At 53.9% G+C, this 14,012-nt stretch overlaps 2 protein-coding genes across 3 annotated transcripts in view; one reads left to right on the top strand and one right to left on the bottom strand.

The window, feature by feature from the left end:
- PIEZO1 (piezo type mechanosensitive ion channel component 1 (Er blood group)) overlaps positions 1–3,392 on the bottom strand; it is a 68,303-nt gene extending 64,911 nt beyond the window's left edge. The window contains exon 1 of the mRNA XM_070761787.1: positions 3,244–3,392. Within this exon, the coding sequence (XP_070617888.1) occupies positions 3,244–3,307 (64 nt within the window). The 5' untranslated portion in view covers positions 3,308–3,392. The remainder of the gene's footprint in view (positions 1–3,243) is intronic.
- A 1,651-nt stretch (positions 3,393–5,043) lies between these two features.
- Positions 5,044–13,918, top strand: CDT1 (chromatin licensing and DNA replication factor 1). 2 transcript variants are annotated; one of them, XM_070761812.1, is made up of 10 exons: positions 5,044–5,384; positions 5,776–5,914; positions 7,074–7,288; positions 7,410–7,604; positions 8,636–8,781; positions 10,217–10,302; positions 10,415–10,603; positions 11,215–11,349; positions 12,252–12,453; positions 13,410–13,918. In XM_070761812.1, the coding sequence occupies exons 1-10, from the start codon at positions 5,113–5,115 to the stop codon at positions 13,571–13,573; spliced, it is 1,743 nt and encodes a 580-aa protein (XP_070617913.1). In that variant the 5' UTR covers positions 5,044–5,112; the 3' UTR covers positions 13,574–13,918. The 2 variants fall into 2 exon arrangements, with proteins under 2 accessions (XP_070617913.1, XP_070617912.1); XM_070761811.1 differs by having other exon boundaries at positions 5,286–5,373; positions 5,764–5,914.
- Positions 13,919–14,012: the final 94 nt, after the last annotated feature.

Raw genomic sequence — 14,012 nt, 5'->3', positions numbered from 1 at the left:
GGACACGCTTCACGGGAGCCAGGCAGGTTTCAGGTTGAAGAGCCCTTTAAAAAGTGCTTAGTGCTGAAAACGGGTTTCTGGGTGAGAAGCAAAGCACCACAATTTGCAAAGGCCTTGGGGTGGGGGCGGGGGGGGGGAGGGAGGAGGAGGAAGTGTTGGCCAGCCTCCTCCTTTCCCCAGCGTGTAAGCATGCAACCATTTTCCAACAGGCAGGATTTTAAAAACCCAACAACGCCTTGCACAGACAGAGTGAAGGGAATGGCCCCCCAGGTCTGAGGAAAATCAGTAGCATCCACTGAAGAGACTCAAGCTGCTCCCCACCAGAGACCCCCAAAGATGGAAAATGTTTGGATGCAAAGCCCCCACCCCCCGCTCCTGCTGCTGCTGCAGTAAAATTGGCTTCTGCGCCTTCACAACAGTCCAGGAATGGGCAGGGATGCTTATGTGTTAGTTAAATATTTGTATAAAACAGATTGGGTACATAGGGATTTTCAAACACTGGTGTATGTGTGTGTGAGTGTGTGTGTGTGTGTGTTGGGACTGGGGAGAAAAATATAGAAAAGGCTGAATCTTTTTAGATGGACACAGTCATTGCCCTTTGCCCTGGGAGAAGAAACCAGGGAAGTTACCGTATTTTTCAGAGTATAAGACACACTTTAGTTTTTGGGGAGGAATATAGGGAAAAGAATCAGCTTACCAGGTGTTCATCTGGCCGGGCGTCCTTAGCCAGCACATTGTTTTATCCCCTGGTTAAGGGCTTTAAAAAAAACTTTATTCTGAGAGAGTAACAATGAAAGGGCTTGCAAGCCAGTAAGAGCTGGGAACATCATTAGCACCTGGAAAGAAACTTATTCAGAGCAAGCAGAGCAGTGGAAAAAACCCTGCAAAGTCTTAGGGCTTGGAAAACATTCTTTGCAGTGAGAAACAATGAAAGAGCCTGCAAGGTCAGAGCTGGGAAGATCGTTAGCAGCTAGTTAGGGCTGGAAAAAAGCTACATTCACAGTATAAGCTGCACCCAAATTATTAGCTTCTTTTAGGGAGGAAAAGGGTGGGTCTTATACTCTGAAAAATACGGTAAGGCAGACAGGGTAGGGGAGGAGAGGAGGAGGAGAGAGTTGTAGTAAAGCCTTCTGATGGGACAGATTCCCCCCCACCTATCAGAATAATCTTCAAATGGAGTAAGAGGTCGATTAAAAAACTTGCATCACCTCATTTCACAATAGATTTCAGCCAAAGAAGCTTTTGGGATACTGAGTGTGTGTATCTGCCTGTGCCTGTTTTAAGAGAGAAGCAAAGGGTTCCTCACACTAACAACGTAAGCTCATGAGCTGTCTCTGCGATACAAGCTGGGGGCCCTGGTGTCTCCCCAGGGCCGTTCACCCTACTAGCGCCACTGAAGCCACAGTGAGGCACAGCAGGAGCACCTGGAAAAAACCGGTTGCACAGGCTGCCCTAGTTATGACTAAACAGGAAAGCCTTCACGGCCACTGAAGAAGGCCTCTGCATCCCTGGGCCTTTGCTTCTGGCTGAAAGGGGAGCCCACCCTCCAACAATAAGGGTCCAGACTTCTAGGAATACCCTGGAATGGCTGATAGTGCAGATAGACAGAGAAAGCCAATCCTGAGCATCAAATAAGAACCTTAGCTCTGCTGAATGGGGCCAAAGCCCATCGAGTCCAGCATTCTATGTCACATAGTGGCCCCCCAATTGTACATGACCAGAAAGAGAAGGCAAGACCCTCCCTTTCCCTTGACCACCAACAAAAGGGACCCAGGGGAACCCTGCCTGCCTCAATCAACATAGAAGCGGCACTTGGACATCCAAGTATAGAGGCCACCAGGTTCTTGTCTGATGACCTACCTGGGGATTTTGGGATTCTTCGACTCTGGGAATGCAAGACTACCTGATACATTGATGTCGAGTTTGCGGAGAGGGGCGGCATATAAATCCAATAAATCTAATCTACCGGTCTTCACTTTCCACCACTGGAAAGGCCACATGCGCTAGCACCTCCTCACACACCCTCATCCAATCTTGTCTCTACAGTGAGGAACCAAAGCAGGAGGCTGGTCTGTTTCTTTCAAGCTCATAGGGTGGGGCTATATTTGGGGGGGCCTGGGCAGGAATTTTCCACCCTTCTTCCACTGTGCTTTTGAGGAGAGAGCTCTTGTTCCCTGTAAAATCTCAAACCTGTCTATCACCACTGCCTCTTTTCTTCCCCGTCAGCTGACAAGGAGTCACTGTTCACACATTTCCCTCCCTCCAGCCTCTGGTCCTGAGAATTCACAATCTGTGAGCCGACCCTTCACCTGCCACCTAATGCAGTGAAGGGAGGTTTGTGATTCCAGCAGTTCTCCTTCATTCCCGAGGGTCCCTTTGCCTTTTGGACTCTGCACCCCTAAACTGTCGGAAGTGACCTACAAAATCCATTTCCCTGAATGCCCCCTAATTCAGGCCCTCCAATAAGAAAGTCCCTCCAGTCTATGGACTCCACAGCTTTCCAGATGTGTCACCACTATGGGAGCAGATGTAATTGCTACCTTCACGCAACACACCTCCCTTCCCAGCCAATTACTTTCACCCAAGGAGCCGCCGAGCTGCCTGGGCAAAACCTTTGTTCTGGCTTCTTTTGGGGCACTTCCAGCAGACTGGCCGGCTGGGTGAAGCTTCGGTGCAACCGCAGCATCCAGGAGCCCCGCGGGGTTTAATCACTAAGGGGGCCACCGGGTGATGCCGACCCGGGCGCCCGCCACGGCGTATGCTGAACGGGCTGGAAGGGCTCCAGAAGCCCGAGCTGGATGACAACTTGCCTCCTCCGCAGCCGCCTCTGCGGGCACAGCCAGCGCCCCGGGGCCTGCGCGCAATGCAAACCCTCCCCGGGGGAAGCGCAGCCAGGACGGCCGAGGAGAACCGGGGGGGCAGCTGCGGTCGGGGCGGCTTTTAGCCCAGCCCGGCTAGAGCCCAGCTCAGGTCGCCCGCTACGCCGGGAAGTCCGCCGCCCTTGCTCTCGGTGGGCTCCCGGCTCCCCAGCGCTCCCCTGCCAGCCAGGGCGCTTCTGCGGGCTCGGGAGGGGACCTCAAAGGCCATGTAGTCCGGCCCTCCCCGCCCCGGACCCTACACCGCAGCCTTCTCTCCCCGCCCCCGGTGCGGCTCCTTCGGGCAGCAGGAAGCAGCCTGGCGGCCGGAGCGCGACCGGGACCGACTGCCCGAGCAAGAAAGAGGCGGGCGATGACCCGGACTCACCGGCCAGCAGCGCGAGCGGCAGCAGCAGCCAGTAGAGGACGCCGCACAGGACCCGTAGCTCCATGGCGCCGCGGCTTCAGTGGGCAGCGGGGCGGCGGGCGGGCGGCGGCGGAGTCCGCATCGTCCCGGCGAAGGGCTCCGAGTCCCGAAGAGGCGCCTGGCGGGGCGCAGTGCGGCGGCGGCGGCTCCTCCGTCGGTTTGGCGCCCCACCCGAGCCCTGCCGCCCTCGGCCCGACGGAGCTCAGCCCGGCCCCGGGGGAGGAGCGGGGGGCGGTCTCGGCTCGGCCCCGCAGCCCGCGCAGCCGGACCCAGCCGCTGCCCGCCCGCCTTCCACGCAGCGCAGCCTCCCTCGGCAGCCGCTGGGGCTCTGTCGGCGCACGTGCCACCTCGGACCCGCCCGCCGCCTCCGCCGCCCCCTCCAGTCCCCCGGGCCCTTCCACGGGCGGCAGCGCCCCCTAGCGCCCGCGGCCAGCCCCGGCCCCTGGGATCCAGGCGGGGAGACCCTCCAGCGCCCCGGCGGCGGCGACCACCCTGCCCCCGTCGAGGCCCCGGGGCTGCTGCCCGCCCTCGCTGCTCCTCCTGCCGGCCCCGCCAGCAACCCCCGGTCGCCCCCCTGAACTCTGGCCCTCTGCTCTGGCCCGTGTGAAGACCTACCCCCATCATCCCGGGACCCCTCTGGCCTTACCTGGAATCAGGCCCCAAAGCGCCGCGCCGCTCCAGCCGAGACCCTGCCGGGTTAATTCGGGCGGCGCAGCAGAAGGTCCCCCGCCCCACGCCAGCCCCACTCGCAAGCAGCGAGGCCTTCTCGGCCCCCAGGCCTGGGACGGCCTTTCCTGAGGCCCCTCTGGAGGCTGGGGGGAGGTCTTCCCAAGGAGAGCCGGGTTCCAATGCCGCCCTCAGCCCCAAATAAGGAGCCCAGCCTCGGGGGCAGCGGGGAAAGCAGGCCAGGGGCACGCAGAGGCTTCGAATCGGGCCCTTGGGGGCTCCTGGCTGAGTTCCCCAGCTCTGCGGGGGGGGGGAGAGAAGCCAGAGGGGGACAAGACCCCTGGCATCCTGGACACAAAACTGTTTCAACTCCGACCCTCAAAACCTCACTACAGAGCCCTGCACACCAAGAAAAGAGGACAGTTTCCCCCCAAAATGCCATCACTCTGCTAAACAAATAATCCCCTCAACAGTGTCAGACCTTTTACTAAGTCTGCACTTCTATTTCTACTGTTTTGGCCCATCATTCTTATCACCCGTCTCCTCCCATTTATGACTGTATGACTGTCACTTGTTTGTATCCTTACGATTTTTATTAATATTGTTTCCTTATTGGTTATTTGACCCTAGGACAATCATTCAGGTTTTTTTACCTCATGATTCTTGACCAATGTCTCTTTTCTTTTATACACACTAAGCATCTGCCCCAAAGACAAATCCCTTGTGTGTCCAATCACCCTTGGCCAAGAAAGAATTCTGTTCTCTTCTCTATATTATATATTCTACATTCTATTCTATTCTATATATATTGTATTATTCTATTCTATATTCTATTCTATTATTCTATTCTATTTATTATTCTATTCTATTCCATTTATTCTATTCCATTTATTATTTTCTATTCTATATTCTATTATCCTAGTCCAGGGGTAGGCAAAGTTGGCTCTTCTAAGACCTGTGGACTTCAAGTCCCAGAATTCCTGCCCCAATCATGCTAACTGAGGAATTCTGGGAGTTGAAGTCCACAGGTCATAGAAGAGCCCACTTTGCCAGGACGGGGAGGGGACGCGGCGCCTTTAAGAGCTGAGCGCGGGAAAGGCGGGGGCGGGGCCTGGGCAGCCCGCGAAAGTTGGCCACATTGTAGCGCCGGTGGCGGCCGCAGCGATGGCGCAGCTCCGCCTGACCCGCTTCTTCCCGCGGAGCAAAGCCGCCCTGACTCAGCCCGGGGTCGCACGGGGACGCAAGGGGACGCTCGCCGAGCAGAAGCCGCAGCTGGTTCCGCCCGGGACCCCGCCGAGCTCCGGAGCCCCGACGCCCGCACCGCGCAGCAGGAAGAGGCGCCGCTCGGAGGCCGCGCTGGAAACGGAGCGGGGCGCCCGAAAGCGGCTCCTGATGGCCGGGGAGGCGGCGGGGGAGGAGAAGGCGGTGAGTGAGTGGCCCTGCTCGGCCCAAAGGAGCCCCCCGCTGCCCGGAGGGAGCCCGGTGGGCCGAAGCCCCCTCTTCCCCGGTCCGCTTGGTGCGGGAGGGGCCCCCCTGCTTGGTCCCCCCCCCCCGGGTGGCTCTGCGGCCTTGCTCCTCCCGCGTGGTTTCCCAGGCGGATCTCTGCATGGGACAGACTCCGGCCACCTTTTGCAGGCTGCCGCCTCCTCGGAGAGATTGGCCCGGATTGGCCCTGCAGTCATGAAAACGCCTCTACCAAGGGGCTTCGGGGCATCGGCCTCCCCTCGCTCTTGGGGGCCCTCTGGCTTCCTTGAGCACCAGCAGCAGGTGTGGGTGACCGCCAAGGCTTGACCGGGGCCTCTGCTTCCCTTTCAGGTCTCTGCCTGCCCCGTGTCCCCCTGCACCTCTGGGGCCTTTGAGCCCCTCCCGCCTGGATAAGGGAGCCAAGGAGATGGTCAACGAGAGCCTCTCGCCCGGCCTGAAGTTGGGGGCAGCCTCCGTGGCCGCGGCCCAGTCGGAGGAGAAGGTAAGGGGGAGGCTGGCTGGGGAATCCTGGGAGTTGATCCCCAGAGGGACTTAAAAGTTGCCCAAATGGGACCCTCCTGCACTGAATAGAATAGAATAGAATTCTTTCTTGGCCAAGTGTGATTGGACAATTTGTCTTTGGTTCAGATGCTCTCAGTGGACATAAAAGAAAAGATAGAATAGAATAGAATTCTTTCTTGGCCAAGTGTGATTGGACACACAAGGGATTTTGTCTTTGGTGCAGATGCTCTCAGTGGACATACAAGAAAAAGAGACATTTGACAAGAATCATGGGGTACAACACTTCATGATTGTCATAGGGGCCAAAGGGGTCAATTTGCAGACTTGAAACTGACCTGGAGGTTCCACTATTGCAACGCGCTCTGCGTGGGGCTGCCCTTGAAGAGGGTTCGGAAAGTGCAAATCGTGCAGAATGTGAGCAGTCGTGAGGCCTGGCCATGTTCCCCCAGTTCTGGCCAACGGGTGCCACTTCCTTCTTGTTGATTGCGAATGAGTTGATTTTGAACCTTCCAGGGTTTTTAGAATAGTTAATTAGATTAATTGGACTTTAGTTTTTGATATTGTATATTGTTTTTTATTATGTTCTGAGCCATCCTGAGTACTTGGAGAGGGGCGGCATACAAATCCAATTAATCTATCAATAAGAGAGAGAGAGAGAGAGAGAAAGAAAGAAAGAGGACCAGGGGAGACATGATCGCAGCCTTCCAATATCTCAGGGTTTGCCCCAAAGAAGAAGGAGTCAAGCTATTCTCCAAAGAAAAAGAAGAAGGGAGGGAGGGAAGGAGCGAAGGAAGGAAGGAAAAAGAAAGAAACAAAGAATGAAAGAAAGAAAGAACAAACCAGGGGAGACATGATCGCAGCCTTCCAATATCTCAGGGTTTGCCCCAAAGAAGGAGTCCACCTATTCTCCAGAGCAAAAGAAAAGGAAGGAAGAGATGGGTGCCAGTCCTGCTCACTCTGCCCCTCCCTGTCTTTCTGTCCTGGACAGCAACCCCCCTACCTCTAACGCAGCTTTCAGCCAGTTTTTTCCCCTGAGGTGGGGGTCTTGCAAAGGGGGCCCTGCTTCTTTGCTCAATCCCAGCCGGGCAAATAGGGAGGAAGGGGCAGCCCCCGTGCTGAGCTCCCCACCTTCTCCGCAGGATGCACCCCGAAAGCAGCTGCTGGAGCTGCAGGGCCGCCTGGGCAAGATCCACAGCCTGGTGCAGAAGATGAAGGGTGGAACTGCCCACCTGGAATCTGGGGGCAACCTGGAGAGCCGCTTGAAACGGGCCTGGCTGCTGGAATCCCGCATTCGCCAGAGGAAAAACTCCCCCAAAGAGGAAAAGGAGGATCTGGGATCCACAGCAGAGACCAGGTGGGGGAACGGCTCTGATTACCCGGAAGCAGAGTTGGTGGGGGGCCGGCTCCCTTGATTCCGTGGGGTGGATTGAGAAGCCCCCCCCCTCAAAGCCTCTCTCTCCCCCCCCCCGGCCTAGGGAGAAGGTGCCAGCCTACCAGCGCTTCCACACCCTCGCGGAAGACGGGCTTCCTGGCCTGCAGCTGCCGTACAAGTACAAAGTGCTGGCCGAGATGTTCCGCAGCACGGACACCCTCGTGGCCATGATGTTCAACCGCTTGGAAGCGGTCACCTTTGCCAAGGTCAAGCAGGGCGTGCAGGAGATGATGCGCAGGTGAGTCCTTTTTCCCCCCAGGTGCTCAATCACCTTATAGCAGGGCTTATCTGGGTGGAAATCAATGTTGTGAGCCGCCCCGAGTCTACGGAGAGGGGCGGCATACAAATCAAATCAATCAATCAATCAATCAGGTTCAGGAATTATCAGGGAATTTCTGGGGGGAAACCAGTGTGGGGGAAACTGTATTAAAAAGTCAGGGGGAAATCATGTAACAAACTCTGGATCGCGCTGCCTGGCAGAGTCAAGCAAAAATGAGCAACACAGTGGTAACAATTTTCTCCCTCAGCTACCGATATTTCTCCACGGCTCAGCCGTTTGGTAAGATCCATCTACGACCCCACCATAACTAGATCACAAGTTACAGGGAAATGTCAGGAAATTTCCAAATACTTTCCCCGTGGATGTACCAGGAGGGTCCAACCTTGGCCTCACCCAGAAAAAGAGATGGATCAAATTGAACGGGTCCAAAGACGGGCTACAAAAATGGTGGAAGGTCTTAAGCATCAAACCTCTCAGGAAAGACTTCATGGACTCCATCTGTATGGTCTGGAGGACAGAAGGAAAAGGGGGGACATGATTGAAACACTGAAATATATTAAAGGGTTAAATAAGGTCAAGGAGGGAAGTGTTTTTAATAGGAAAGTGAACACAAGAGCAAGGGGACACAATCTGAGGTTAGTTGGGGGAAAGATCAGAAGCAACGTGAGAAAATATTATTTGACCGAAAGAGTCATAGATGCTTGGAACAAACTTCCAGCAGACATGATTGGTCAATCCACAGGAACTGAATTGAAACATGCCTGGGATAAACATAGATCCATAAGATAAAATACAGGAAATAGTGTAAGGGCAGACTAGATGGAACAGGAGGTCTTTTTCTGCCGTCAATCTTGGACTTCAACTCCCAGAGTTCCCTGGCCAACGGGTGAAGGTTGGACACTTTTAGACAGGGGGGATGCTTGCTCCAGGCTTGGTTGTGGTCTTCCCGAAAGCTATTGTCGCCCACTGACCTGCTCCCTGTCCCGCAGGCGCTTTGAGGAACGGCACTTGGGGCAGATCAAAGCGGTGTATCCAGCTTCCTACGTTCTGCGCCAAGAGAGGAACATCCCTTCCTTCGGTGGACCGGAGAAGCGAGGCAGCTACCAGCTGACTCTCGAACCAGGGCTGGGAACAGGTGGGTCCGGGCGGGATTTTACAGCAGAACCCAGGAAAGGGGCCACCCTTTACTAGCCCACAGATGTGGTGTGAGTTTAGCCTCCGTGTTTGTCTATTTTTTCCCCTCCAGTAAGAAAGCTTTTTCTGCCCCAGCTCCTGTCGGGAAACGAGGACTGCTAATGTCAGTTACGATGCCACCACCTTCACCGCTTCCCTAAATTACTATTGTACACTGTTTTATGATTGCTGTTAGCTGCCCCGAGTCTTCGGAGAGGGGCGGCATATAAATCCAATCAATCAATCAATCAATCAATAAATAAATAAATGTAATTTTATTTTTTACTTCTATGCCGCCCAATCCCATAGGACTCAGGGCAGCTTACAACAATAAAAAAAATCACAATATTTACCACTGTACAGTAATACAATATTATTGCACAATAGTACAATAATAAAAAGAAGTCGAACACCAACCCTTCTCCTAGTGGACTCAGAGCAGGTTACAGCAATAAAATCACAACAAAGATTAAAATACTACAATACAATGGATAAAAGCAAGTAAAAAACAAAAGATTAAAGCCCCATTATAACCCTAATGAACCCATTATAAAAACCGCCAAAGTCAATCTAACAAAGCTACACACCAGCCAAACATTATTCGGGCCCATGTGAAGTTAAGAGTTCACGGCCCCCAGGCTTGTCGACAAAGCCAGGTCCGAGCAGATTTCCGAGCGTGTGGGGCTGGATTCAGGGATTTCATTTCGTCCATCATGTAGCCACACGAGCTGCATTGCATGTACCCAGATACCCCCATATTAATCCGCACTCACCACGTTGCACCGGCTTCCAATTGATGTCCAAATGCAATTTAAGGTGTTGGGTTATCACCTATAAAGCCCCACATGGTTTAGGACCAGGTTATTTATGGGACCATCTTCTGCCTCACAAGTTCCAGCAATAGATTAGGTTGCACAGTCGGCCTTCTCAGAGTCCTGTTCGCCAAGCAATACCAGCTGGTGGGACCACGGGGAAGGGCCTTATCTGTGGCAGCTCCTGTCCTCTGGAATCAACTCCCCCCCAGAGATTTGTACGGCCCCCACCCTCCTGGGCTTCTGAAAGGCGTTAAAAGCTCATTTACGTCGGGAGGCCCAGGGGTGATAGTTTCACCAGTAGCATGAGTGAATGTTATTTATACTGGGTTTTATTTTTTACTTGCTTTTAATCTTTGTTATGATTTTATTGTTGTAAGCTGCCCTAAGTCCACTAGGAGAAGGGTGGCCTATACATTAGATAGGTAGGTAGGTAGGTTGGTAGATAGATAGATAGATCCTGATAGATAGATAGATACATAGATACATAGATCCCAATAGATAGATAGATAGATAAAATGAATGAATGAATAAGATGGGAGGGGGATGCTGAACTTATGTGCCAATCCCTCCTCTCTCCCCCAGGGGAGAAGCTGACCGCCGCCCGGCTGATGGAGCGCCGGAGCATGTTCTGCAAGAACCTGACGGCCAGTGTCAAGGAGCACCACAAGGCAAGCGCTTCTGGGGGTAACCCGCCTGGGCCCCCCCCGCTTGCCCCCTTGCTGGCAGGGGAGGGAGGCAGTGTTTCCCACCTCCTGAGACTTGTGCTTGGCCTCCCGCTAGGCGTTCCTGGCTTCTCTGGACCCTCCGATGGCCATCGAGGAGGAGGAGCTGACCCGCTGGCACCCTCGCTTCCGGGTGGACGAAGTGCCCGACGTCGTGCCCGCTGAGCTGCCCAAGCCCCCCCACGTGGACAAAGTCACCACCGCGCAGGAGGTGCTGGCCAAGGCCCAAGGGCTGCTGACCCCCAAGGTATGGCCTGGGAGGGGGGCAGTTTGATCTACATGCACAAAGCCTTTGCAAATGGTGCACTCCCCCTCGGTGGCACAGTGGTTAGAGTGCAGTGCTGCAGGCTACTTCTGCTGACTATAATTCAGCAGTTCAGATCTCACCACCAGCTCCAGGTTGACTCAGCCTTCCAGCCTTCCGAGGTCGGTCAAGTGAGGACCCAGATGGTTGGGGGCAAGAGGCCGAGTCTGTAAACTTAGAAAGGGCTGGAAAAAGTTTCATGCTATTCCTTCCTCCCTCCCTCCATTTATTTATTTTTATGCCGCCCCTCTCTGTAGACTCGGAGACTCCTTCCTTCCTTCCTTCCTTCCCTCCCCTCCCTCCCTCCCTTCCTTCCTAAGGCCAATGATTACAATATTTCATGCTAACTTTGCCCATTGCCAGGAGTTCAATCCTGATCAGATCCAGGTTGACTCAGCCTCCCACCCTTCCAAAGTCAGTAAAATGAAGACCCAAATTGTTGGGGGCAAGAGGCTGACTCTGTAAACAGTTTAGAGAGGGCTTCCAAGCACTGTGAAGTGACCTCCAAGTCTAAAAGCTAAAAACAGCCCCTGTCTTTTCGCTTCCCAAAACAGATGGAAAAGGCGTTAACCAACCTGGTCTTGAGGACGTCAGACAGCAGCCCGTCCAGCCCACAGCCGTCTCCTCGTCCAGTTCTGCCCGGAACCCCCAACAGCTTGAAAGGCGTCTCACAGTCCTTAGTAGAAAGGGTGAGTTTACCCGTCCCTTGAGTGGTGGTTGCTGCCAACACAGGGCACTGCCAGCTTTCCAGAGCGCATCTTGACCTGCTTGAGGTCCAGCTTTCAATGCCTTCAACTAAGCTTGTATCTCTTTGCTCCTCCTTTGGGGAACGGGAGGATGGGCCCTTTCTCAACCTCCAAGCCATGAGTAGAAGTTGTTGGCCATGGCCACCCCTACTCTACAGGTTTAGGCCTTCCACCAACTGTGGTGACTTTTAAGACCAGTGCTGGCTGGGGAATTCTGGGAATTGAAGTCCACAGGTCTTGCCAAAGTTGGGGGAACCTGCTATAGGAAAATAAGTTACCATATTTTTCGGAGTATAAGACGTAGCGGAATATAAGACGCACCTTAGTTTGGGGGGAGGAAAATAGGGAAAAGAATCTGCCTACCAGGTATTCATTCATCTGTCTAGTGTCCTTAGTCTGGTCAGTTTCACCACATTATTTTATCCTCTGGTTTGGGCTTTTAAAAAAACCCTTATTTGGAGAGAGTAACAATGAAAGAGCTTGCAAGCCCCTAAGAGCTGGGAACACTGTTAGCACCTGGTTAGGGCTGGAAAGAAAATTACTTGGAACAAGTTACAGTAATGAAACAAACTCTGCAAAGACTTAGGGTTTGGAAAACACTCTTTGCAGACAGTAAACATGAAAGAACCTGTAAGGAAAAGAGCTGGGATGGTCGTTAGCACCTAGTTAGGGCTGGGGAGGGGGGGAAGCTGCATTTAGAGTATAAGATGCACATGAATTTTCAGCCTCTGGGAGGAAAAAAGTGTGTCTTATACTCCAAAAAATACGGTGATGCTGGGCACCCCGGCTGGAGTTACCGCAGTGGTGCCAAAGAGCAACCCCCCTGACCTCCCCTCTCTCCGCAGGTGAGGGCCAAGGAGGCTCAGAAGCTGCAGGCGCTGATGACCCGCAACCCCCAGCAGGAGCAGCGCCTGGCCATGATGTCCCACCTGCCGGAGATGGCCCGTATCCTGCGCAACGTCTTTGTGGCAGAAAAGAAGCAGGCGCTCCCCATGGAGGTGGCCTGCCAGCGGATGGTTGACAGCTACCAGGCTCTCATGCCCATGGGTAAGGCAGGGGAGGGGAGGGGAGGGAGGGCGGGAGGGGGAGGCTGCCCTTTGGCAACTAGGCATAGTTACTCAGCAACCACAAAGCCCAACCGCCTTTGGCAGCCCCAATGACTCGGCAACCCCAACGGGGAAAGCAGTTCCGGAGTGCCTGGGCCGAGAGTTCTCCTGCTGGGTAAAAGTCCCCTCCGGGGTCTTCAAGAGCGGTGGGGTTCATTTCCCCAGAATTCACCCATCAGCCACTAAGTCCACAAATCCAGACGTTGCCCCGGCCGAGTCTTGGGACTTGCCAGTGTTGTTCTAAAACGGTGGTTCTCACCCTGGGGGTCAGGACCTCTTTGAGGAGTTGGATGACCGTTTCACAGGGGTCGCCCAAGACCTTGGGGGGAAAAGACAAACTTTCCATAGTGTTAGGAACTAAAGCTTCTATTCTGGCGCCTTGGGACATATTTTTACCATCCGACCAATCAGGTGTTGACAGTGGGGGCGTCCCTCTGACCTTCCTGCCAATCAGTTTCAAGCTCTGTTGGGAGAATTGCCGCTCAACTTATGATTGGGGATCACCACAACATGAACTGTATTAAGGGATTGCAGTATTAGAAAGGTTGAGAAACCCCCCACCCCATCAATGGCTTCCCTGGTGCCCCCCCCCCATCCAGGGCACTCTTCCCAATTGATGGTGCTCAAATGTGACCCAAGCCCCCTATTGAGCCTTGGTGGCACAATGGTTAAGAGTGCAGCACTGCAGGCTCCTTCAGCTAACTGCCAGCTGTAGTTCAGTTCAAATCTCACCACCGGGTCCAGGTGGACTCAGCCTTCCGTCCTTCCAAGGTGGGACAAATGAGGACCCAGATTGTTGGGGGCAAGAGGCAGACTCTGTAAACCGCTGAGAGAGGGCTGGACAGCACTGTGAAGCTGTATGTAAGTCTAAGTGCTCTTGCGATTCCCCCCCTGCAGGACAGATGGAAAAACACCTCCGCCTCTTCGCAGAGCTCCTTCCGGATTGGGTGCGGATCCTTGCCGTCCGCCAGGAGAATTATCTGAAGCTGGACAAAAACATGGACCTCAATATCGTCACCGAGAGGCTAAGCGCCAGGAAGCGGGAAGAGGAGAAACTCTGATTTTTTTCGGAGGGGGGGGGACTTCCTGGGGGAAGAAGCATCAGCCTTGGTCTCTGTTCTAGAGAGAAGAGTGGACTTTCTCTCCAAAACTCTAGCCAGTTTTTTTGCAGGGGAGGCGTCATTACATGATTCATCCAACCACTTTTTTTTAATGACACAACACATTTTTTGTCTCTTGGGCAGTTTTTCCAGGGAGGGAGGAGAGCGGGAGGTTGGGATCCCACATATCCTGTCCGTGAGTCAAGAGACATGGGGGGGATGTTATTGTTTTGTTCTTTTTAAAGCAAGGCTTGTTCTGTCTTGAAATGTGACTTGTGCATGGCATTAAACTCTGCTTACTTGAAAGCCCATCTCTACCCCCTGCCCCCCTTCTTCCCGAGGGCCAAGAGAAGCCCAAGGTCGGTTCCAGAGCATAAACCCACAAAGCCTCCAGAAGCCC

The sequence above is a fragment of the Erythrolamprus reginae genome, chromosome 9 (genome assembly GCF_031021105.1).
Source record: "Erythrolamprus reginae isolate rEryReg1 chromosome 9, rEryReg1.hap1, whole genome shotgun sequence".
Lineage (NCBI taxonomy): Eukaryota > Metazoa > Chordata > Lepidosauria > Squamata > Dipsadidae > Erythrolamprus > Erythrolamprus reginae.
This window is presented reverse-complemented; position numbering and strand designations above follow the sequence as displayed.